The sequence below is a fragment of the Neophocaena asiaeorientalis genome, unplaced genomic scaffold (assembly GCF_003031525.2).
Source record: "Neophocaena asiaeorientalis asiaeorientalis breed wild unplaced genomic scaffold, Neophocaena_asiaeorientalis_V1.1 scaffold828, whole genome shotgun sequence".
Lineage (NCBI taxonomy): Eukaryota > Metazoa > Chordata > Mammalia > Artiodactyla > Phocoenidae > Neophocaena > Neophocaena asiaeorientalis.
Window position 1 is genome coordinate 361,885 of NW_020175443.1, and position 26,229 is coordinate 388,113.

At 43.7% G+C, this 26,229-nt stretch overlaps 1 protein-coding gene across 1 annotated transcript in view; it reads left to right on the forward strand.

The window, feature by feature from the left end:
- Positions 1–9,057: 9,057 nt before the first annotated feature.
- Positions 9,058–26,229, forward strand: part of KREMEN1 (kringle containing transmembrane protein 1) — a 45,576-nt gene continuing 28,404 nt past the window's right edge. Inside the window, exons 1-2 of the mRNA XM_024768018.1 lie at positions 9,058–9,082; positions 13,941–14,032. Coding sequence (XP_024623786.1) covers position 14,032 — 1 coding nt within the window. The 5' untranslated portion in view covers positions 9,058–9,082; positions 13,941–14,031. The remainder of the gene's footprint in view (positions 9,083–13,940; positions 14,033–26,229) is intronic.

A 26,229-nucleotide genomic window follows, 5' to 3' on the forward strand; every position in this document is an offset into this window, starting at 1 on the left:
ATAGGTTAATGGTCATTCTTTCTTAAGAACTATCTCCTGGTCTTCAGTTTGATGAGTATACTTGTATATAATATCCTAAATGATGAATGTAAGTAAGTTCCTCAAGCACTACTGCATGTTCATGGTGACTCTTCCTGGCAAAAACACATGTCCTTCACAGTGACAGCCACGGCATGCTTTCCAGTGGGTCCTGCCTGGGTAGGAGTGGAGCATATTCAAGATGAGAGCCAGATGGGAGGAGTGGTACCCAAGCAGCACTGCATTCTGGGCCTGCTCTGCCTCAAGAATTATCTATTTTTCCAATTTTTATATAGCAAATAATAAGGACCCCTCTCTGAAGTGTTTTCGTGGGTCTTCTGGATTTAAACCTGTTGTCTGTTGCTTACGATATGTTCAGTTTTTCTTAAAATAGTCTTTTAATTAAGTATTTATCTGTTAATAGAGATGAACAAACTGGAGATTCAAATAGAAGACCTCAGGTCTCCTTCCAAAAGTATGAATTCTTTAGTTAAAATAACTTTGAGAGGTATGGCCTTTTCTTCTGACATTGCTCCCATGAATGAAAAGGAAGATCTAAAAGATATTTTAATGGAAAAGCTACTGATAAATAATTGCAGTGATTATTTTTGTGGTAATTCTACTTTGGGCAAAAGTACAAAAGTACTTTGTCCTCTGGTCATTTGAACTGTGAATACGTAGTCTAAGAACATGGTAGGTGAATGTCTGTCTTGATTTTAGATGACTGAATTTATGGCTGATTGAGTTTGTTTATCGTTCTTGAAAAGAAACTAAGGTAGATTAATTGTAAAACAACATGTTAGTAAGTATTTTCAAGATGTCCTTTCAAAAAATTTTGCTTTGGGAGATTTAGAACATATTCAAAAATAAAAGTGTAAGGAAGTCATGTGTATCCATCTCCCAGCTTCCACAATCATAAACCAAGGCCAAAGTATTTCATCTCTACCTCTTTCATCCCCCCAACTAGATTATTTCTTAACAAATCTCAGATATCATATCATCTTATCTGTAAATATTTCAGTATGTATCCCTAAAGGATAAGAACTCTTTTCAAAAACATAGCAACAGAGACTTCCCTGGTGGTCCACTGGGTAAGACTCCGTGCTCCCAACGCGGGGCGGCGGAGTGGGGGGGGCCTGGGTTTGATCCCTGCTCGGGGAACTAGATCCAGCATGCATGCTGCAAGTAAGAGTCCGTGTGCCACAACTAAGAAGTCCACACACCGCAGCTAAAAAAAAAAAAAATCCCACATGCTGCAACGAAGATCCCACGTGCCACAACTAAGATCTGGCGCAACTTAAATAAATGAATAAATAAAAAAAAACAAACATAGTAGCAGTACCACTACCATTATCACAACTAAAATTTTAGCAATAATTTCTTAATATCATCAAATATCCAGTCAGTAATCAGTTTTCAGATATCCCTGGTTGTCTCATCGGTGCTTTTACCATTCAAACCAGGACCTAAGCCAGGTACAGTTAGGTGATGTGACTTTTGAGTCTCTTAACCTAGAGGTTTCTCCTCTTTTTCTTTTTTTTTCTTGAAATTTATTTGTTGAAGATGTAGTTTCTTCTAAACAAAAAGAGTGCTTAAATGCCTCTTCAGAAGGAGGGCCCACATAAAGGTGAGTTATTTTTTTCTATAGAATTCTCACTTCCATTAGAGAAATAGGTAGAATTAGAGAATTTTAAGCCTGGGAGAGATTTTAGCCATCAATCCTTTCCTGTCACACTCCCTCAGACTTTTGAGCCTCAGTTCTATTTTGTTAGAATCTTGAAATTAGAGTTTAGTGTGAAGGGATATTGAGACCACCTGTCTCAAATCCCCTTGTTTCACCAGTGAAGAAATGGAGCCCCAAATCCAGGTGATTTCTTCAAACCCCGCAGTGTCAGCTACTCGTCTGGTGTCATTTCCCCTTTCTTCCAGTGATTCTCAATATGTACCATGTGCTTAGAAGGCCCCTCCCTCCTACCCTCTCTCTAAGTAATCCAGGTGATCTAGACCTGATCGCCTGCCTCCATGTAATCATGGGAATCTCTTCCCTTGGGGAGCCATCGGCGTTAAAGACACACAGTGTCTTCTCACAGGCTCAGCTGTGTTAGGATGGGAAAGTCTGGGAACCCCTGCCTTCCCAAGGCCACGTGCCTCTTTACTGTGGGGTTCCACATAACTGAAATAAGCATTCCTGAAGTGCTTTGGAGTGTCTGAGGGCAAAAGGCGATTTTGCCAGGGACCATAGGCTTTGAAGACCTACCCATGAGTTCCCACTGGACATCAGTCTGTACTGGAAACCCAACAGAGCATCAGGTGTGTTGTGCAAACATCTGACGACACTCTTGTGTTGCCCTCTGTATATTAAAAGGAGCTCTTTCCATTAAGCCTTGTATTTCTATAATCTACCCACCTACCAAATTTTATAGATGTCTTTAAAAGAACAGATGTTCCCACTGGAAAATGTTTCTGCCTTCTTATTTTAAGATGCCATAATTCAATTTAATGCTTATTGATTCATGTTAATTTCAAACTGGGCTAAAACCAGCCAGATTCTTCCAACATAGGATCAATAGAGATGCTGAGTGGTCCTACATGGAACAGAAAGTCAGCTTTGATGGATTAAAAACAGTGACTCTCACAAACATCATATAATAGAGATCTAACTAGTAATTAGCTACCAGAAAACCAGGAAAATTCAAGACTCAATATGAGAAAAACCTCAATAGTGTGGTTTCAGGCAAACAGTGTAGTTAGGAATGACCTAGTTTTAGAGCTTCATTGAGAACTTATTCTTCAACTTTATTAAATGTTATCAAGGAATAGAATGTCTTTTGCTTTCCTACCACCATCTCATATATGTCAAGTTTTGATTATTTTAAAACACATCATTATAGTTTTAAATATGAACTTTAAAAATGCAGTGCACGTGCAACCTGTCAGGAGTTAAATTGCCTGGTTCTCTTTACTTGGCATTTTCTTCACTTATAATAAGTACAGATATTGAATTATGTGATTTCAGTAGCATATATAAACAAAGATGTGTTTCATCCCACAGTTTAAATTTTGATTAAGAAAAACATGTACCTTTTTTCCCTTACTTTTTATCCACTGAATGCTGGGATTCAACATAGGGTTCAAACCATATATATTTTTCCTATCCTGATGGTAGCCTGATAACTGCCCATTAAATCACTAGGTAGACAGACTTTGGGAATTGTATTGTGGAAAATGTATCTGGGTATATTTCTAGGTCCTCTACAGGTCATGCCTCTAAATCAACTGAAATCTTCAAATAATGTTACATACCAGCATGCAAGTATGAGAGCCTATAGAATTTGAGGGATAAATATCAAAGTTTTGAATATATATGCCATCAAGTCAATCAGTCTTTATACCGACCCTTCTGAATTCCAAACATAATAAACAATAATAGTTTTATGAGAGAAAACTCAAGCTTGCTTTTATTAGCAATGGGGAATATTGAACTTTCACCCAGACATGGTCTTTGTCCTCAGATCTTCCTACCATGGGGATGACCTCCAGGCCTTCATGCAGCAGCAGGTTCTGCAGAAAACAGTTGGTCTGCACAAAACCATTTGCTCAGAGATTCTCACCCAAGATTTGTATACCCTAATGTGATTCCATATATCTCCAGAGAATTTCAATGAAATTAGCATCTCCAGGTTTTTTTTAAAATAAATTTATTTATTTATTTTTGGCTGCATTGGGTCTTCATTGCTGGGCGCGGGCTTTCTCTAGTTGTGGCAAGCAGGGGCTACTCTTTGTTGCCGTGCGTGGGCTTCTCACTGCGGTGGCTTCTCGTTGCAGAGCACGGGCTCTAGACACGTGGGCTCAGCAGTTGTGGCTCATGGGTTCTAGAGCGCAGACTCAGTAGTTGTGGTGCACGGGCTTATTTACTCTGTGGCATGCGGATTCTTAACCACTGTACCACCAGGGAAGCCCGCATCTCCAGTTTTTAAAAATAAATGCCATATGCCATATTTTGGAGGGTTTTGGTGCTGGAGAAAAAGATAAGGAATCGCCAGCTTAGAAAAGTAGAATTAATCCCGAGTGCTTTGATGCCAGCCTTGGAAGTTTTTATTAAAGAGTTTTCTTCTGTATTTACTAAGTTTTTGTCAGGCTTGTGTCTAACTTAATGGCTGTTTTCATTCAATCCCCAAAGCAAAAGATTTCTGATGGAGAGGAAGGTCCAGCAGAGATGAATGGAATGGGTTCCAACTGGAGAAGACAGGGAGGAAATAAAAGTGCTTTCACAGCTTCTTATTCCTCTCTTCTCAAAACATCTTCTCCCTTACCTTCTGAGACCCACATGCTTTTCTCCCACCTCCCAGGCTGCACATCACTGCTGGGCCCTTCTCTTTCCAGGCCTGAAACATTGCAGGGCCCCAGGGCTCAGCCCCAGATGTCTTCTCTCTCCACACAAGTGCTGTTACCTCCACACTCTGGATCTAGCCTTGGCTTCTTTCCTCAACTCTAGGCTCATCTAGCCATCTGCTTACTCTCTATCTCCATCCAATTTTCCTATCCAAAACCAAAGCCTTGATTCCACCCCAAGATATTCTGTGCCTCTTGGGTCATCCCCATCGTAGTAAATGGCAACACCGCTTATCCAGCTGCTCGGTGTTGTACCTAATTCCTCTTTCTCTGGGACCCCAGCAAATACTTTTGGTTCTACCTTCAAAATACATCTGGAATCTGGCCACTTCTTCCTATCCTTCAGCTACCAGCCTGGCCCAAGCCATCCTTCTTTCCAGCTCATCCTTCTGCAAGTAGGCACCTAACTGGTTTCCCCGCTGAGTGCCTAGCTGTCTCTACACAGCTCTTCCTCCACCCAGCAGCTACAGTTCTACTAAAAGATAAGTCAGATCGTGTCATTTCTCTGCTCAAAGCCCTCCAATGACGTCCTGTCACTCTTAGAACAAAAGCCAAAATCTAATTTATACGACCCTCAAGACTTTACATGTCCTGGCCTTGCCTGCCTCCTCCTCCTCTTCATTTCCCACCACCCTCCCCTGCACTCACCCTACCTGGTCGGATCAGAGGAGCTGCCTCACAGTTCCCCAAGCCTTCCCCAGCACATTGCTGCTTGCGGGGGGGGTTTGCACTGGCTGTGCCCTCTGCCTGGAATGCCCTTCCCGTGTCCTTTCCATTGTTTGCTTCCTCCCCTTGTCCACATCTCCCCTCGTCCTCCCCTCGTCTCCTCTCCAGGCCTTTCCTGACCCACCTCTTCTAAAAGAGAACCCCCACCCTTTCATCTCCGTCCCCTAACTCCATTTTCCCTTGTAGCACTTCTCACTGGCTAGTGTTAATTTTGATTGGTGTATTATGAGCGTGAAGCCCTGTGAGCATGTGCACTCTAGGAACACAGAGTGTTCACCACTGCTGTCCCAGTGCTGTGAACAGTGCCAGACACATAGTGTTGAGTAAATATTTGTTGAATTAATGAATAATATCGTAGACATTAGATTTATCACCTTTGCTTGTTCTCTTTCACTGAATGCATAAATAATACAACCAGCCATGTGATATTTTATTTTTTATTGGTTTAATCCACTCCTTGCTTGTCTAGCCAGAGCTTAGGCCAGTTTCGTAGTGGTAGGAAACAAGGGAGGCAGGGTCCTCATTACCTAGTGCACACCCCAGTATTCTGATGAAATCAAGATGCACACATAACTTTAATCCAGAACGTTCAAGTTTGTTTTCCCCCCCACCCCAAAATTGACATGCACTGGACAAGTCTGTTAAAAAAATAATTGTCAAATCTAGTAACACTGCCTCCATTTCCCTAGCATAGCTAAGAATAAGACTGGGTCTAGGAGGAATAGACTAAAGCAAACAGGCTTGCTCTTACCCATTCCCTGTCTCAGATGCCACCTCACTCCATTCCTGAGGGCTGACACTTGTGTGGATGGCTACCACATTCTTTTGTGTTACAAATCAAGTCATCTGAGTCTCCGGGAACACCGACCCCACTGCCCTGCAGGTTGCTGTCTATTGCTAAGGCTTTCCAGTGCCTTCCAGTGGTCGGCCAGCATTTCTGGCTCCCAAGCCACCCTCAACCACTTTTGATAGGAGAAAAAGATGTATTAATACATAGCAATTAAAATTCTAGCAATTGGCAAAGATTGGCTTGATGTTCTTAGAATCATCACCTGAGCAGCTTTCTAGAAATATAGGTTCCCAGGTCCCATTCTAACCTTGGGATTGGGTAGGGCTCTGGTGTGGTACGCACACACACACACATGCACACACGCGAGTCTCTCTCTCCCTCTTTCTTTCTCTCTAGCAGATCATATATATTCCTAGTGATAATAAATGCTATGAAGCAAGAAAATGAAGGGCAGAAAAACAGGAGTGGAGATGGTGGGTAAGGGTTTTCTGAGGAGGTAATACTTAGTCTGTGATGGGAAGTATTAGGGAAAGAACGTTTCGGGCAGGAAATAGCGTGGTGTGTTTACAGAATTAAAAGCAGACGAGTGTGGCTGGAGCACAACACGTGATGAGGGGAAGAGCTCAGGCCCGGTGTAGGGAGGGCCTGGGGCCACATCGAGGGGGCTTCACAGACAAGGATGACGGCTTTCGGTTTTGTTCCCAGTGCTCACATTTTCCTGGGAACTTTGAGCCCTGTGCAGAGAATGCATTGCGGGAGCACGAAAGTCGAAGCTGTGAGACTTGAACAGGACCGTATTGTCCTCCGATGGTGAACAGGAAGAAGGTGGCAGCATCCAAGATGGAGAGGAGAGGGGGGTTTCAGGGAACATATTCGAAGAAAGTCAACAGGACTTGCTGATGAGCAGAAATGGGGGTGAGGAAGAGCATGGGGAAAGCAAGGATGATGCTGAAGGGTTCTATCGGAGGCAGTATAGAGTGTGATGGAGTGCCCCAGGTGCCTCATCTGTGAAATGGGAGTATTAAGGGACCTCCCCACTGGGTTGGTGGTGAGTTGATGTAAAGCACTTAGCGCAGAGCTTGGCACACGGTAGAACACTCTGTAAACATCAGCGGTGATGCAGACTGTGGTGATTCGTCCAAGGTTGCACAACTGGTCAGCAGCAGGTCCAGGACAAGAAGCCAGGGCTTAGACTCTTGGTTCAGTGTATTTTCTGCTATACCGAGCTGCCTCCTTCAATTACCTTTGAACTTTTTTATTTATGCAGACTCTTGGTGGAGGGCTCGGTTGTCTTGGAACATGATGAGTTGCACTTCTCGTAACATGTAAATGTCACACCAGGCACGATAAAGTGCTAGGGTGTCCTTTGCAGCCTGGGAGTCCAGGTTATTTTGGCTGTCCATAAAACCTGGCTGTTCCAGACAAAACGCAGGGCCCAGATAGGGAGAGGAAGGGGGTACAGGAAGAGAGATGGTTAGCAGGTAGGTTTCAAATAGTAAAAGGAACATCTTTCAGAATATAGATGTGCTTGTGTTGTGCACAGGCTTAGGCCAGAGGAGGCCCATGCACTGCAGCAGGAGCCGGCAGTGAGAGTCCTTCATACCGGAAGTCGTGGGTCAGCACGTGCCAGGAGAGGGAAAGAAATAAAGCTAAGAATGTTAGTGTAACTCCCCCAGATTGTCAGGTTCCTAGTGATACATCTTTAAAAAGTGTTTGAAGTGCTTCTATCTGTCAGTTTCAACTAAGCTAATTTTTAAAAATTGCTCTTTGTACTGTGCCTTTCTCATGAACCTCTGTGAATTTAATGCATGCAACATGTGGGGGGAAATCCTCTCAGCTAAAGTTCCCATCCCCCGCAAAGTCTGAGAGGCAGATTTAATTTGATTTGATCTGATTTGATTTGATTTGGCTGCATTGGGTCTTCGTTGCTATGCGCGGGCTTTCTCTAGTTGTGGCGAGCAGGGGCTGCTCTTCGTTGCGGTGTGCGGGCTTCTCACTGCGGTGGCTTCTCTTCTTGTGGAGCATGGGCTTTAGGCATGCAGGCTTCAGTAGTTGCAGCATGTGGACTCAGTAGTTGCAGCGCGCGGGCTCTAGAGCGCAGGCTCAGTAGTTGTGGCGCACATACTTGGTTGCTCCGCGGCATGTGGGATCTTCCCAGACCAGGGCTCGAACCCGTGTCCCCTGCATTGGCAGGCGGATTCTTAACCACTGCACCACCAGGGAAGTCCCTGAGAGGCAGATTTTAGAAGCACATTGCTGCACCTGCAAGGATTTTGTCATTTTATTAAACGGACCTCAGACCATGTTGAACGTGTCCTGTAGGAACGAATTTCGGAAAGAGGTGAGAGAAAATGCCAACTCAGCCCCTGTTCCCTCCTGTTGACTGTCTGTTTTGTAGCACCTCTATCTCAAACAGCGTGGGGAGGACTGTTCTTCATTACCGGGGAATGTGAGTCATTCCCAGACTCGTGTGATTGGGATTCCAAAACGTTGCTGTATCTGATGGTCTTATTAAATCCAAGTGTCCGTGCAGCCTTTCAGACTGTAGGGGAGAGCTCAGTTACAGCTGGTGACCTGGTTCTAGTTACCACACAGAGATGCTGGCGAGAGCAGTGACCCCCTCTGAGCACCCAGAGTTCCTCACGGATGGCTGTTACCAACTCTTCCCAGATTTGGGGGTTTCCCGGTTCACTCCATAGGCTTCATTACCGTTCAGCTCCCTGTTTATATCCTAGTTGGGATCTGTATACTTCAGGGGAAAATGTCCTAGTGTCTGTAGACAAGCGAGTGCCAAGATGAGCCTAGCATTTGGAGGGTACCTCGTTTCAGATTTCCTCAGCCCTACCAACGTTAAATCCACTGTGTCCAGGATCAGCAAGACACTATCCATTTCTAACTTGGTCCAAACAAAACAAATAAAACATCAAGCAGAGAGGGAGGAAGCTATAGATGTTGCCAGAAAATTAGTTTGCTCTGTCTTTTCTTTCTCCTAGAATGTTTCACAGCCAACGGTGCAGATTATAGGGGAACACAGAACTGGACAGCACTGCAAGGCGGGAAGCCATGTCTGTTCTGGAATGAGACTTTCCAGCATCCATACAACACTCTGAAATACCCCAACGGGGAGGGGGGCCTGGGCGAGCATAACTACTGCAGGTAAGATGGGGTTTCACAGTACTTAAAAAAATCTCTGGTCTCTTCCCATTTCTTCTGGCCTTGCTCACAACAGGGAAGGCTTCTTTGTCTTCTTTTGCCCAACTCACAAGGCCTTTCTTGTTACTGTTTTAAAAATCTTTCTCCCAAAACTGCGCGCGCACACACACAATCTACCCACTCTTTTCAACTTGGGTTGCTTTGATACTGGTTTTCAGAGCTCTGCTTTCCTGTCTGATAGCTTCCATGTCTCTCATAGCTTCCATGTCTCTCTGAGAGGGTTTTCTAAGTTGTCCCAGAAGACAGTGCACAAACAGCGCAGCTTCTTAAGCTGCTGTGAATGTCATGGGCAAGCAGAGCACCATCTGTGACCCAAACCTCCCTCTGCTTCTGAGTAAAGGAAGCTGCCCTCCCTGCGTTGTACCACCTCCTGCCAGCCCAGTACCACCTTGCTCTGGGAGCAGCTGTAGCCATCAGATTTGTGCTGTTTCCTTCTTTTCAACAGACTAAGGTGTTCCTTTGCTCTTTCACCTCCTGTCTGACCCTCGCAGGGGCTGAGACCCATGGTGCTTCAAGCATGTACTTGTGATTGGAGAGATGATCCATGGCTTTGATCAGATTCTCAAAGTTGTCAGTGATCCAAAACAAGTTGAGAATCACTAGTCAGTAGGGACCAGAGCACCCTTGGCTATAGCTACGTTTTAGCTATTTATACCCAGGATCCTGGTAACATGACTCATGGGTCAGCCATGTGTTGAATTTAATTATTAATAGGACAGGTGCAAAGGCAGCCTCTTGAGCCATTGGGACAGGGAAAAATGATCACCAAGCTACTCTTTGATCTACACACTGTGCCCCCAGTGCTACCAGAATGTTGGAATCTCAACCATGGCACTGTTGACCCAGCTGAGACAACATATTTATACCTGCATTGCATGGGCCACAGTGTTTACCTACTGCCCTCTCCAGGTACCTTTGCTAACACCCTAGGACCCTTGTGCTTATCTTGAAGTCTCAAGGCCTGTAGTCCATGTTATCTTTATCCCTGTGCCTTCAGCTCTTTGCTTCACCTTGGTTCTAATGTGTACCAACTGGTCATTCCCCCATTGTTGCTGTTGCACTATTTTTTAGTTTGTTATTTGATTGCTATATTTTATATGTTACATTGTATTATTTGTTTGTTATAAAAGTATTAAAAGTTTTTCCAAAAAAAAATTCTCAAACACAACAGATATATATATTGTTTAAATAAAAGTCCCCATTGTACCTCTTTCCTCCCAAATCCTCTCCAACAAGGCCTACTTCCCAGAGGTAACAATTTGTATATATGCTATTTCACATTTCGCTATCATTTGTATTTTATTGTTAACATTACACATGCTCATTAAAGAATTCTTTGATGTTTTATTTTCAAAGTTATACATGTTCATTCATTTTTTTCTTGCATAATTAAAAAAATTAACCCCACTCCACTTCTGGCTTATTTCCTTCCCCTAGTTTTCCTATTCATGGGAATAGTTGGCTTGGGTTGGGAAGAGTATTTAGAAAGAGAAACCAGTGTTTGTTTTTTATTTTTACATAGTTACTTATCTTATTGTTCTAAAGTGTCTCTTGGTATTAGGCTGTTGGTTTATTATATTATTCTGTTGCCTTCTATCAAGCAAGCCTTCTCAGACATGCTCCTGATTTTAAGGTAAATTTTAAATTTCCAATGAAGTTTATTTATCTGACAAGAAAATCTTTTCTTATAGATTAGTACCCAGTTTACCACTAGGCTCTCAGAAATGCACCAGTAAATATCCATTAAGAAAACATTGAGAGCTGGGGGACCACCTTCCTCCTGAGCCTTGGCTGGCTGCGGTCCTCTCCTTTGATTTGATGGAATGTACCAGACTTGAACTAACAATTTATCCTTCAAAAAAAGGGATACTGAAATTGTCGATTATTATCACATCAGAGAGCTGGGGCCTTTCGTTTTAGCACTGCAGCAGAGTCAAAGATGAATTTGCTTGTTCTTTTTTTTAACCTATTCCAATGCTTTTCAAAATGGTTTTGACATTGATGACAAACAGTTGTTTTCGAAAGCCTTTACCAAATACTACATCAAAGCTGAACACTGAGTAGAGGGAGGAAAATGACAGTGAAACTGTTTAAAGAAGGGCTTTGTACAAATTCTCCGACTTTGATTTCTCAGCTGACATCCGACACCATGTTTGTCTTATGCGATGTTTCCAGACCCATCCCAGTTGAGATGTCTGCGAGATGGCGAGTGATGGGGACACACTTCTCTGGCTCCACGTATCTGGACTGGGGGGAGGCAGAGAGGCCGGGACAGCAGGGTTGGCACTGGTACCTGCCTTTGGGCACAAAAAATAAAAGGACCCTTTGTGCTTCAGGGCAGCTTATCTTCTGGGCCACACAATAGGCTGATCCCTCCCAGGCCTGATAGGGGCTGCTCCAGACCTCCGGCTGCAGGGTCTTTATGCCCATTTCCGGCCTAACCGGAGTGTCAGGTTTCCAGTGTTCTGAGTCCAAATAAAAGGAGCTTGAAAAGCAGCGAAGAGAGGCGAGGCTTTTCTGTGTGTCCAGTAACCCCTGCCATCTTTTGCTCTGTTTCAGCAGTGCTGCCCATTATTGTCGTGGCATCTCTGAGTTGAAAAGACCTTAAAGGCATTTATTCCAAGCCACTCATTTAGAAATGTGGAATAAGTCCTTTGCAATTATTATTGCCATATCAGAAGTTGGTACCAGGATTATAGGACTGTATGTTCTGAGTGAAACTCTTTGGCATAGTTTTTTTCAGAATTCTCTGAGAAGTTAGTGTTTTGACGTGGAAATAGGACCCATTTCTGTCAAACATGAGTTGACTGGCCTGATCCTGGTGAAAGCTTGTCAGTGCAGACTACATGATGTGAATTTTACTTTATTGCTTAAAAATTACACAGTGTTCATTGTAGAAGAAATGAGAAAATAAAGAGAATTGGAAAAGAAAAAAACTAAAATTACCAGTAGTCCCATCATCCAGTGAAAAATACTTTCAAGGTCTGGTGCATATCCTTCCTTAAATATATCTTTTCAAAAATGGGATTGTTGTCATCCATCATGTTTTAGAGCTGCCTTTTAAAAAAAACCTAACAAGACATTTTTCCATATTAATCAATGTGTCTGTACACCACATTTTTACCAGCTGCCTAGCATTCCCTTATATGGACATATTTGTTTAACCAATCCTTAATTGTTGTTTCTATCTTTTTTGCATTATGAAAATGCTGTGGTGAACATCTTTGTAAGTAAAGATTTCCTTATAATATAGCACTGAAGGAGAAATTGCCAAGTAAAGGGGGTTTGCGTATCTTCAGGGCCTTTGACTCTAATCACCAAGTTTCCATCCTGACCGTTCGCTCCATTCACATTATTATTATATTTTTAAAAATTTATTTATTTATTTTGGCTGCGTTGGGTCTTCATTGCTGCGCGTGGGCTTTCTCTAGTTGCGGCGAGCAGGGGCTGCTCTTCATTGTGGTGCATGGGCTTCTCATTGCAGTGGCTTCTCTTGTTGCAGAGCACGGGTTCTAGGTGCGCGGGCTTCAGTAGTTGTGGCATGTGACTCAGTAGTTGTGGCTCACGGGGTCTAGAGCACAAGCTCAGTAGTTGTGGTGCAGAGCTTAGTTGCTGCATGGCACGTGGGATCTTCCCAGACCAGGGCTCAAACCTGTGTCCCCTGCATTGGCAGGTGGATTCTTTTTTAATTTAATTTAATTTAATTTTTTTACTTTTATACAGCAGGTTCTTATTAGTTAGCTATTTTATACATATTAGTGTATATATATCAACCCCAATCTCCCAATTCATCCCACCACCACCATGCCCCCCCACCACTTTCCCCCCTTGGTGTCCATACGCTTGTTCTCTAAATCTGTGTCTCAATTTCTGCTTTGCAAACCAGTTCATCTGTACCATTTTTCTAGATTCCACATATATGCATTAATATACGATATTTGTTTTTCTCTTTCTGAATTAACTTCACTCTGTATGACAGTCTCTAGGTCCATCCACGTCTCTACAAATGACCCAGTTTCGTTCCTTTTAATGGCTGAGTAATATTCCATTGTATATATTTACCACATCTTCTTTATCTGTTCATCTGTCAGTGGGCATTTAGGTTGTTTCCATGACCTGGCTATTGTAAATAGTGCTGCAGTGAACCTTGGGGTGCATGTGTCTTTCTGAATTATGGTTTTCTCTGGGTATATGCCCAGTAGTGGGATTGCTGGGTCATATGGTAATTCTATTTTTAGTTTTTTAAGGAACCTCCGTACTGTTCTCCATAGTGGTTGTATCAATTTACATTCCCACCAACAGTGCAGGAGGGTTCCCTTTTCTCCACGGCAGGTGGATTCTTAACCACTGTGCCACCAAGGAAGTCCCTGCTCCATTCGTATTCTTATCCGTAGTTTTGCGAGCACCTGTGTTCTCCCAGCCATGGGACCACCGTGTTCATGGTTAAGGTGCCAGTGCCATTTGGCATCATCTGTTCAGTGGTTAGTTGTCCCGGTTACACTGCAGTGAATTTGTGTAAACATATTTCACGTTTGCTCACTCCCTACCCCCCACTCTCAAACTCTGAAGTTTCTGTTGGAGTGGATAGCTTTGTTCTTGTAGTATTACCACTTTTTTCTTCTTCATAAGAGGTGGCATTAAAATCTATATGAATTATTAGAAACAACACAGAAGCTGAAGTGTTTTTTTGGGGTTTTTTTGTTTGTTTTTGGTGAAGGGCGTTTGGTAAAACTGAAAAGCAATGAGCCAGTTGACTTAAAACAATGGGAGTGTTACCAGGTGTGTCCTTTTCCCTCCACAGAAACCCAGACGGTGATGTGAGCCCCTGGTGCTACGTGGCGGAGCACGAGGATGGTGTCTACTGGAAGTACTGTGAGATTCCCGCCTGCCAGAGTAAGGCTCTAATGCACCCATGGCAGGTTTCGGGACCCTGAGCACTAGGCGTGCAGAGTGGAGGCCACTGCCGGGGGCAGGTAGTGCGGGCAGGTGGATTTCCTGAAGCAGGTGAAAGGAGGAGCCACCTGGGCTGAGGATTTTCACTTCTCTTATGGAGGCTTTTCAGAAACGGGACTCTCAGGTTCTCTCAGGACCCCATTCCCTTGATGGATAAGCCCAACCACAATTTCTGCTTCTGCTTGATTTCCTCATGCTGATTCTTTCTTGGATAGAGATGGCACCAGCTCAGTAGCAGTCCAGAAAAAAAAAAGTACCTTGCACTTTGGGGAATTAATTTTTTAGAATGAGGGAATTCCCTGGCGGTCCAGAGGTTAGGGCTCAGCACTCTCACTGCTGGGCCCCAGGTTCAGTCCCTAGTTGGGGAACTAAGATCTCTCAGGCCACATGGTGCCGCCAAAAAAAAATTTTTTTTTTTAGAATGAATGAATAGCCCTTTATAGACAGTAAAACTAAGTTATGATACTGCTTACTATTTAGATTTGATGTGATATGTCTCCTGAAAAATGGTGTTCAGTGAATATCTAATTAGATATCCTCCAAAGCCAATGTGATAGCCCCTTTCCTCACATTAGCATAAATATGTTCTATTGTTATTTTATGATAACTCACAACTTGTCACTCTCTACTACTGGAAAACCCACTTTCTTCTGCCTTTTAGCACAAGACCTGTTTTCTAACTGGTTCATTCATTCATTCCCGTATTCAGTGTTTATTATCTGTAAGGTACAAAGGCAGAAAGATACCCTGACCCTCAGGGAATATGTGATGTGGCAGGGGATCTTAGAAAGATACTTTAAAACAAGGTGGAAACTGTTGTGGGAAGATTTAGAGTACAGGAACCAAAATCAAACATGGTACTTTAAGGTGTTTACTAATGCAGTGTTTATAATATCTTCTTAAATATGCCAAAGGAACAAGGTTTTTCAGTTCCTAGAGCTGAAGAAAAGGACAGCTCATTCATAATAATTCTACCTGTTTTTTTTTCTTTTTCCTTATGATTTAAACCTACCTCTTGCCCTGCCTCGTCTCCCACTCCTCCGGGCAGGAGGGTGTGTGTGGAGAGGGTATGGAGGTCCATGTGGGACCCGCAACCCTCTCCCTCCTGCCGACCACAGCGGTCTGAATTCTGCCTCAAGGGGACCAGTGCTCACCTTTCATGAACTAAACTTCCTCATGTCACGACTGTCTGGCAGTCAGACCCTCACTTTGCTATCCTTCCAACCTGATATACCTTGATTCAGTCCCCCAAATTGAGACAACAGTAAAGACCAGAAGACTAGGCTTTTGCCCAGGCTGCTTAATCAAATTTTTAAAGTGAAAAACATCTCATTTGGCTCTAGTTATGTAAAAAAGGAAGGGGCAGGGGGAGAGGAAAGCAGATTTTCCTTGGTCCATTTGTTCTACACAAAGATAGTCTTTTAGTACCAGCCTATGTCATTCTCTCAGGAATGGCGAAGAGGGGATTTCAATCCGGTCGCTTTTATTTGGAAAGATAATCCTCAACTTGCATTTATAAAATATAATTTGGGCCAATGGGAGTGGACTCATGTGGTCACTGAGACTAAGTTCCAGAGGAGAGAATTATAGCAAAACAGTATGAACCACCTAAATTTCCCTCTAATTTGTAATATTTGTCAGATGTGCCTCACTGTCCCCAAAAAGAAAAACTAAATATCATTTTTCTTAAGGCCCTTTGGTAACTCTCTCAAAGCTTCTAAAGCCAGTCTTGAAATGGTCAGGGTAGGGAGACATACAGAATTTGGGAATGAGAACTGGGGAGCCCCTGGTTTGGGGGTGTGGGAGGAATGAGCAGTGTCTGCCTTTGGTTCTTCGGAAAACCCTTCTGTTCACCCTGTGGGCACCAGTGCTTCCCATGAAGCTGAGCCTCAGACCTTAAGTCTGCAAGGACATTGTGCTTCCAATGTGTCAGATTAACAAAGTTGAGAAAAACTTCTGTGCTGTTTGCAGCAAGAGACCTTGGTAATTGCCTGGTGGACTCAACTGAGATCCAGCCTGCCTATTTTAGGTCAGTTTTGCCCTATTTCTGGATGTGGAGTCATCATTTTCATGAATAATGCTAACCCTCTGTGTGAAGCCTGCTATTCATGATTAGCATTGAACTTGTCATACAGGAAAAGGCCTGTGACATGATCAGATTCCTGGAAAGTTCATATCTGAATATAACAGACCCAGCAGGAGCCAGGGGGAGTGAATGTTTAGGGACAAAGCTGAGTGTAGTTGAATGGTGGGCCATTGTGTGGAGCCCGGAATCTCTGTTACGTAGAGAGCTAAAAGGAGCAGGGAGGCAGAGACAAGCCTGATTCAGAAGGGGGCAAAGAGAGATTTGAACTGTGCTCTTGACCTACGGAACACGGATCAGAACTTACTGTTAAAAGGAGAACAACTCTGAGGTAATTGGATTTGCTGTTTAAACTGCTTCTGCCAGTATGTTTCTCAGAAACCTCGTTCTTATTGCAGAGAGAAGAAATACAGATTTTTAAAAGGAAATTCCAACAGCATCAAGTTTACCACTCCTCTGTGTCCTGCCTTCTAAATCTCTAAGTCCTATTGGTTTGGCTACTGAGGGAGAAATCATTTGGCTTAATGTCCACCCCTTGCGCATCTGTCTGTTGTTAAATAATCATCCTCACCAGTCCAATTCCTCTTTATTTTATTGCTTTTGAGGGACATGCTGTGTAATGCTTAGCATGGCTTTTGTTTTGTTCTTTAACCTATAGATTCTTTTTTTTTTTTTTTTTTTTTTGTGGTCCGCAGGCCTCTCACTGTTGTGGCCTCTCCCATTGCGGAGCACAGGCTCTGGAAGCGCAGGCTCAGCGGCCATGGCTCACCGGCCCGGCCGGGCCACGGCACGTGGGATCTTCCCGGACCGGGGCACGAACCCGTGTCCCCTGCATCGGCAGGCGGACTCTCAACCACTGCGCCACCAGGGAAGCCCCACCTATAGATTCTTATAAAAGTTTTGTACAGTTTTTTAAAGTAAGTAATCTAGTTGAGGGAGAGCAGAACCTGCAAATGGCAGTTAAAGGCAAATATAACTTTTTTCACATACCTGATTAGGGCCTGAGGCCACAGGCATGAGATATTTATCATGTTGGCTCCGAGAGCTATTTTTGGTTTGCTGTTAAATATTCACCTGATTTCTACAAACTCAACTATAAAAATTCATCTTTGAAATAGGGAAATTTGAATACAGGCTGAGTATTAGATTATATTAAGAAATCACTCTTAATTTTATTAGGTACAATAATGGCATGGTCATTTACATATACAGAGTCTTTTTTTTTTTTTTTTTTTTTTTTTTGCGGTATGCGGGCCTCTCACCGTTGTGGCCTCTCCTGTTGCGGAGCACAGGCTGCGGACGCGCAGGCTTAGCAGCCATGGCTCACGGACCCAGCCGCTCCGTGGCATGTGGGATCTTCCCGGACCGGGGCACGAACCCATGTCTCCTGCATCGGCAGGCGGACTCTCAACCACTGTGCCACTAGGGAAGCCCAAGAATGGATTTTAAAAGTGGCTATTTGTTGATGCTGGGTAAAGGCCTCATATTCTTTCCTACTTTTGTGTTTACTTGAAAGTTTCAATTATAAAAATAATTTTTGTAATATTAAAAAATTTTATAACATTTAAAAAATTTTAAAGTGAATGTGTAAATACATTCAAAGTATCTGGATTCAAATGTGTAACATGACTAAGCTAAATTGTAGTACTTTTTAAATATAACTCACAGGTATTTGAGTTATTTATTAAGGTTAGTTATTAAAGTTTTAGTTATTAAACTTATTAAAACTATTAGTTATTTAAAGTTATTAAAACTATTAGTTATTAGAGTTAGTTATTTAAAATTAGTTATTAGAGTTTAAAATCACAAGGACTTTAGAACTCATTAGCTGTGACAAATGACATTATTTAAGCTCTAACCATATACCAGACCTTGTACAAAGTAGAGGACACAGGGTGGCATGATCTGCAGCCTGTGGGGAGCCCCTAGTTTAGGACTGAAGGCCGACATATAAACAGATCAGCAAATGTGAGATACTCTGTAATAAGTGAGATGAGCAAAAGGATGGGAGCACTAAAGGGGGGCATCTGCCCTGGCACGATGGGTGGCAGGGCTGCTCTTTGTCAGAGGGCTTCTGGAAGGAGTGGGGCCTTAGTTCAGGGCTTCTCCCACTGTAAGGTACATACCATCACCAAGGATCTTATTAAAGTGCAGATTCTGATTCAGTAGTTCTGGGACAGATCTGGGACTCTGCATTTCTAACACACTCCTGGGATGCTGGCACTGCAGGACCACACTTTAAGCAGCCAGGTTCTAGGTGTTAGGGTTGGGCAAAGGGAACAGTTTACATGCGTATACACACACACGTGAATTCCCAAGCAAAATCAGTGTTGCTGAGATATCAGTTTTAAGAAGGAAGGACAGGAGATGAGGTCCGAGAAGAATTAGATGGGGCCAGATAATGTTCTGGGTACAGACTTGACCCAAGAAGATAGTGATGAGGCTGAGGGGAGTGTGGAGGGTCAGAAGGAAACATTTCTCCATAACTTCTTAAGCCTCTGTATTAGGGATATGGGGTGAGGTTTCTCCCTCCTAATCCGTGAGAAGTTCTCTAGTGATTGTATCATATTCTCCCAGACCAGCCTAAGATGCCAGCAATGGCACCTCTGCCATATGGGAACTTCGGTCAGTCTTACTGACTCAATTTCCTTTTATTTAAATGATACCCTGACTTTGTTAAAACAGATTTGTTGTTCCTTACAAAAGTGCAACCCCCAAAACAGGATTTGAAACCTTCCGATTGTGATCCCTAATGAGAGTTTTTCAAGTTCAGACTTCGAGTTTTAAAGTTCAGACTGAGTTTTTAAAGTTCAGACTTTGAGTAAAAAGCCAAGGGCACTTTGGCAGTAGTGGTCAAAGCAGTCTCTCAATTATAGAAAATGTTTCGTTTTTGTCAGCACTTTCTGCATTTTAATGTCAGCACTGATTTTTAAACATTTTAGCTTTTATTTCAGTTATTATTGAGTACCTAGTACGTGTACAGCACTTATATTCACATTATCTTATTAACCTTTTCAACAATTCTATGAAGCAGGTGGTATGTCCTCTCCCGCCTGCTCCCCTTGGTCAGATGAGAAAATGAAGCTGGAGTGGTTAAGTGATTTGATGAGGATTACCCTCTGAGCCAAATAGGATTTGAATCTAGGACTCCTAATGGCAGGACCAGTGCCATTTCTGTCCAGTACTTGAGAACAGCCCCATTTCCTTTATTTCCTTAAAAGCGGGAACCTTGAGGTGGATCCAGGCTACTGTTGAGGTCATTCTTGAGAATTTTTCTTTGTGGATTGTTTGGGAATTAGAGTTTGAAATTCTGATAGTATGCTGAATTATTAGGATTGCCTTTTTGACATTGTAGAAACCAAAGGATTAACTCAGTGGCGACAGAGGGTCTGCAGTTCAAGCTGTTAGCTCCAAGTCATTTTCTTTTCTTCTTTGAGTTTGGGAAATCCCAAGCCCCGGGAGTAAGCAGGCTGCGATGGTATCCAGGAAGCATTTGTTGCAGGCAGAGCCAGCTCTGGAGACTGTTGGGCCCATCTCCGCGGGTGTTCCCGGCCCAGCTGTTCTCAGCTGGGAAGGGGCTCCCCAGAAGTGGACCTTTTGTTTGAAACCCTGCATCAGCAGCCTTGTCCAGGCCTCAGGGTCTCTCCCAGCACCGTGTTTCCATTGCACTGGCTGAACCTCACCTTGAAAAAGACACATCTCAGCACGTCACTAACACTTTACAGCTAAAATGAAACCTTAAACTTTAGCTGGTAGCCAAAGAAAAGATGAACATTAATAATATGAATTATGCCGACTCAGTTTTTACCTTTTCTCTCTTTCCACTACAATTATTTAATGTTTTTGTCTAATTGAACCCTTTTAGACTACCCAAATTAGCATGGTCAGAATCCTGTTTTTGATTGTTTATTCTTGCTTGATGTGAGCAGTTTTGTTTTCCCAACTGGACTAAGCTGTTCAAATATCAGCACAGGGGTAGCTCTGGAATCTCTGAAGGAGAGACTTAAGGTGGAGGGGTACTCGAGGGTTTCTCTGAAAGCTGTGTTTGCTCAGCCGGCCCCCTCATTTTACTTGGACTGTATGTTTATTTACAGAGGGGTACTGATGGAATTTATTGGGGCTTTCCCTCCTCGAGCCATATATTTTAACAATCTTCTACAACATCTAGCACTGTGGAGGCTGTAACAGGTGCTCACCAAATATTCTTGCTGATGTGGTGTCATATCTCTCCCAAGAAGAGAGACAACACAATCTAGTGGAAAGAATGTGGCCTCCAGAGTCATACCGGCTTAGGTTGTAATCATTACTTGCTTAATAGCTCACGGCCAAATGACTCTCCTCTGAGCCTTGGTTTCCACATCTCTACCTTTCAGGGTTATTTTGAAGATTAGATGAGTAAGATACACATGACTCTGAGTCCAGGACCTAGCAGAGGGAAGGCATGCAAGTAACAGCGTGGATTGTGGTGGCCTCTGCTTTCTCCAAGGCATAAACCACCATTGGCATGCTCCTGTCATCTAATTCCTAAACAGGTTATTCCTGACCTGCATTTTATTTCTTTCTGTTCCTGCTTTATATGACTGGCCCCAGGGCCCCGGAGCTGTGCCTCAGCTGCTCGGAGGCCATTCCCCTGGGGCCTGATGTGACACTGCACTCGGGGAGCACAGGAGGCCCCACATTCGTTCTGACAGTGCAGTTTTATGGTTTCAGATCTGGCATATACTCAATTACTCATTGTTTTTGGCAGTGGATATTATTTAATTTTTCACTAAAATAATACAGACTTTCTGAACCAAATGGACATTTTCCTCAGCGACAGTTATGTATATCACATTTCCAAAATGTTCTAAAGCAAAGTTGTGTAAAGCATACTAATAACTTAAAAAGGGAAAATCATTCAGATCAATAAGGACAATTTTACTGTAAAATCTTTACACCAGCACTTGCCTGTAAGGAGTATACATAAACATAAGAAATAGTCCCTACCCTCAATCTTATGATGTAATTAGGAATCTGAGTTATAAACACAGGAGAAAATTGGAGACCAGCCCACCAATTATATAAATAAGATTGAATTATGAGGTAGAGAGCTGTGAGTTTTTGAAGATGAGAGGGCTCCGTGATGGTTGGGGAGCTGGAGGCATTGTTATCGAGTAAGGCTGGTGGGGCTGGATGGGTCAGGGCACAGCAGGTCAGGGAACAGCTGGACAGAGACTTGGAGGAAGGACACGGGATTGCTATGCACGCTGGTGGGAGCCAAGATGCCTGAGGAAAGGAGCGGACAGAGAGGAACCGGGTCAGAACCTTGAAAGCCAGGGCTGATTAGTTGGCAGCTGACACGCTGAAAGCCCTCGTTCAGGAAGATGAGCCCAGTGTCCCTTAAAGTGTAGATCGGGGGAGGGACGTTTGGGGAGGAGAGAATGGGTGTAGATTTCTAAACGCAGGAGATGAGGGCCTGGGCGGTGGTGGCAGCAGTGAGATCGTGCAGGAAGGGTTAATCCAAGATGCATTTAGGAAGAAGTCAGAACTTGACAAGTGGAATATATAAGGGATGAAACAGCAGGAAGAGTAAAAGATGCCTCTGTGGTTCTTTGCCTGGGATATTTGTGGTGTCCCAGGAAAAAAGTTCAAGTCAGACTGAGCTCTTCTTCCCAGAGACACAGCTGTATCATTCCTCTTGAACTTGGACTGAACTTTGGTCGAGTAAGGTGTTTCAGTTGTCTGTTACTGCATCAGAAACCACCCCAAACCCCAGTGGCTTAAAACAACAACAACTTGTCATTTCTCCTGACTCTGTGGGTTGGCTGAGTTTCAGCTCGGCCATGCTTCTACTGCTCTTACCTGGGCTCAGTCGGATGGCTGCATCCACCTGGGGGCTCTCCTGGGGCTGGGGCATCCAAGACAGCTTCAGGCCTCTACCTGGGCAACCTCTCTTTCCAGCAGCATACTTAGACCTCTTATAGGGTGGCTGGCTTCCAAGAGAAGCTTCCAGTCCCCTTAAGAAGTGAACTCAGAAGTCCACCATATTCTGTTAATCAAAGGAAGTCACAAGGTCAGTCCAGATTCAAGGGGAGAAGAAATTGATTCCAAGTTTAAAGTGGGGAGTCACACACATGTATGACATAAGTGGGGAGGGGAGAAATGATTAGACCCTCCTTTGGAGACTGTCTACCGCATTATATCACCAGAAATTAAGTTTCAAAGAAGGAACTCCTGCCAGGGGAGAACTATCTCTGTGATACATCAGGGTTATATGGGGGTCAGGATCCTTAGGAACTCTTACCACCTTCCCCTAAAGGTAAAATTTCAAAGCGGAAGAAAAAGCGGTGTTTACTTATTTATTTGGGTGAGTCGATAATGAGACTCAGAGACATAAGTAGGGCTGCTTTGAAGAATCAGAGTGACTGAAAACGAGAATTGATGTTTAGAAATAAAGTTATAGAGGTAGAGGGATTCGCTGGTGGCCCAGTGGTTAAGACTCCATGCTTCCACTGCAGGGTGCACGGGTTCAATCCCTGGTGGGGGAACTAAGATCCCGCATGCCGCACAGCATGGCCAAAAAAAGAAAAAAAAACTTAAAAAAAAAGTTATAGAGGTAGAAAGGGGCCATATTATGATAGGACTTGGACCACACTGGTGGCTGTCAGGTTTGGAACGGAAGTTATAGATTGACAGGATGGGGTACAGTGTGCTCATAGTCATGGGCTGAGAGTGTGGAATAATCCACCCTTAGCCTATTGATGCTCTGAAGGAGGTATTTGAACTGGCTGGTCCTCTGATAGGACACCAGTGGTATCATCTCATGTGTACTTGGTCCTTATTCCCACGGAAGGGAGAATTCAACTACTGAGGCACCAATGTGGAGTCCCTGAGACAGAAGATAGTCTCTGCCACACAAGGTTAAATGACATTTAAAATAAGCAGTCACCGCCCCCCCCCTTCTGTAGCAGGAAACAAATTGCTTGTTCTTGAGAACTTTCCCATCAAGAATTTAATAGAAGCAGGTATACATATATCATTTTGATGTTTTTGTCAATGTTTCCAAACAATGTACTTTGAAATCAGATCACTTCTTATTCATTTTTATATAATTCTCCTGATGCTCTTCATCACACATTAGTGATCAGAAATAAGATGCAATTCCCCAATCCCTGCCTGCAAGACCTGAGTAGGGTCTTACTGTAAGTTGAAGGGAGTTTTGCCTTAAGTCATGGATTGTGCAAGAATGAACTGCTGTTGGGTTTGACTGATTGTAGATGGGTTGTGGTGTGGTGTATCTGAAGGCTATTGAATGCAACTTACAATGCTTAATAAAAATCTTTATTCTTGTAGTATAAAAAAATAAGCAGTCACTGCATGGTTTCTGAAGAACCAAATTTTTATTTGTAAGAAAAAGTAAGAGGAGTTCTATACAGCCAGGGAAGAGTTTTCTAAAATGTAGAACTTTGCTTCTGGTTTCTCTTTTTTTTTTTTTTTTTGGCGGTACACGGGCCTCTCACTGTTGTGGCCTCTCCCGTTGCGGAGCACAGGCTCCAGACGCGCAGGTTCAGCGGCCGGGGCTCACGGGCCCCGCCGCTCTGCGGCATGTGGGATCTTCCTGGACCGGGGCACAAACCCATGTCCCCTGCATCGGCAGGCGGACTCTCAACTACTGCGCCACCAGGGAAACCCTGCTTCTGGTTTCTTAAACAAATATCTCAGATTTGGTCAGAGCACTGGAATAGAAAACACAGTAATGTTTTCTTCTTAAGCAAATTACCATCTGAAGATTTTTATTCAGATTGAGCTTGTACAATAAAAGCCATGTTTTCTGTGTTTGTCAGGAATTGTTAGATTGCGAGGAATAGAACTCACTCAAGCTAACTTGAGCAAAAGAGATTTATTTATTGGAAGGACACTGGGAGTATATTGCAGAAGTCAATACCTGCGTCCCAAGAACCTGGGAAGGAAGTACCCATTCTTGCCATTTCTCTTTGGGGCCACATGGCCTCCCGTCTATGCCTCTCTCTCAGTATGGTGTCCATTCTTCTTCCTCTTTGTGGACCAACAGAATCAGCTCACTCATCCTCTCACGTGCTCCAAACGTGGCTGGTTGCCTTAATCCCTACTTGACTGAACCCTACAAGTCCAGTGCCTGTAATTCACTTACTGGAATCCAGTTCCACCTTCCTGGGAGAGAGGATCTGGTGGCCCCAGTGGGAGTCAGCTGTGGCCAGAGGATGGGTGGGGTTCTTTGGCCTGTCCCCACCCAGCAGCAGTTACAGTAGCAGGTAGCAGGTCCTCTGAGACAGTGGTTCTCAGAAAAGGGCTGTTGGCTGTGGAGGCCCCCATGGAGGTGTGTTTAGCACCTTCACAGTGAGGCCACAGTTATATCCAAATGTAATGGCTATTTAGGAAGCCTGCCTGGTTGCTTCCCAACAGTTCCTTGTGGTAGTAAAAGAACGATAGTTCTTGGATTAATCCGAAGAGAGAACCATCTTCCCTCAGCCACCTCTAAAACTTTTATCTCTGTCAGGAACTCTGAACATCTGAAGAGGTTGTTGGTAATTAACTGTCACATTTTAAAGCATCAAGTATGATAAACAAGGGGTCCATTTATATTCTAAGATGATTTTTAAAAATTGAATGTGTTGGAGCCTCTTTGGTAAGAAAAAAATGCATGACCAAGCAACAGGACTTTAAAGTGGTCTTGAAAGTAAAAAGGAATCTGAGGACAAATATCCTTTTTCAAATTGACTTTTCCTCCCTGCTTCTGGGAAGAGCTAAGGGTGGGACACAGTCTGGAAATCCACTCAGTTGACTAGTCATGCTTTTGAAGACGACAATGACGTGTCTTCTCTGGCGAGACTTCGAGCCACACTTTCCAGTGCGAGTCAGAGGCAGTGACAGCCCTCAGAGGCCAGCCTTGTGGGACACAGGGCGCTGAGGGACTGCGTGTTTGCAGATTCAGTCCTTATTCTCAGGAAGTCACTTTTGTTTAGCTCCCAGACTGTCCCCATGAGGAAAGGGGGGGGCAGGGACACCAAGAAAAATACCGTGGAGTGAGAATCTGCCACTCTAGAGCTGACCTCTGCTCTCCAGTTAGTTCCATCTTGTGTGTCCCCATGCAAGGCCCTTAACCTTGCTGAACTGCAGCTTCTCAGTCACCTAGGAAGCACATCACCTGTCCCACCTTCTTGAAAGGGACCTGAGTTTCATGTGAAAGGCTCGCATGGCAGTGCACTGTATCTAGCCAGATGTAAGAGGTTAATATTTTAATATCTAGAATCAAACCCAGTTTTCCAAGGTGGCTGCCTTTGACTTTATCTTTTAAGTCAATGCTATTTTACTCTTTTTTTTAAAAATTAATTTATTTATTTTTGGCTGCATTGGGTCTTCGTTGTTGCACACGGGCTTTCTCTAGTTGTGGCGAGTGGGGGCTATTCTTCGTTGCAGTGCGTGGGCTTTTCATTGTCGTGGCTTCTCTTGTTGCAGAGCATGGGCTCTAGGCACACCGGCTTCCGTAGTTGTGGTATGCAGGCTCAGTAGTTGTGGCTTGCGGGCTCCAGGGTGCAGGCTCAGTAGTTGTGGCACCGGGGCTTAGTTGCTCCACGGCATGTGGGATCTTCCCAGACCAGGGCTTGAACTCGTGTCCCCTGCATTGGCAGGCAGGTTCTTAACCACTGTGCCACCAGGGAAGTCCCATTTTACTCTTCTGTTAACCGAGCAGGTTATTCTTGTTGGTGTGGTAAATGATGAAAGCCTTGTTGTATATAATGATAACAAACACTGTTTATTCAGCACATACTATATTGCCAGGCCTTGTGGTGTTTACTTTGTTTACATTATCTAATTTTAATTCTCACAAGAACCCTTTGAGGCCCATATTGTTCCTCATTCCACTGTGGACGAACCTCAACTTAGAAAGGCCATTGTGGAGGGGCCAGAGTTAAGCCTGGGGTCCTTCTGACTCGAAAGCCCACATTTGTGAATGCTGCAAAATGCTGGCTGCTTCTGGACAGGTGATGGTAGCACCAGTGCTCTTCAGAACATTGCCAAGAACTGGGAAGTGAGC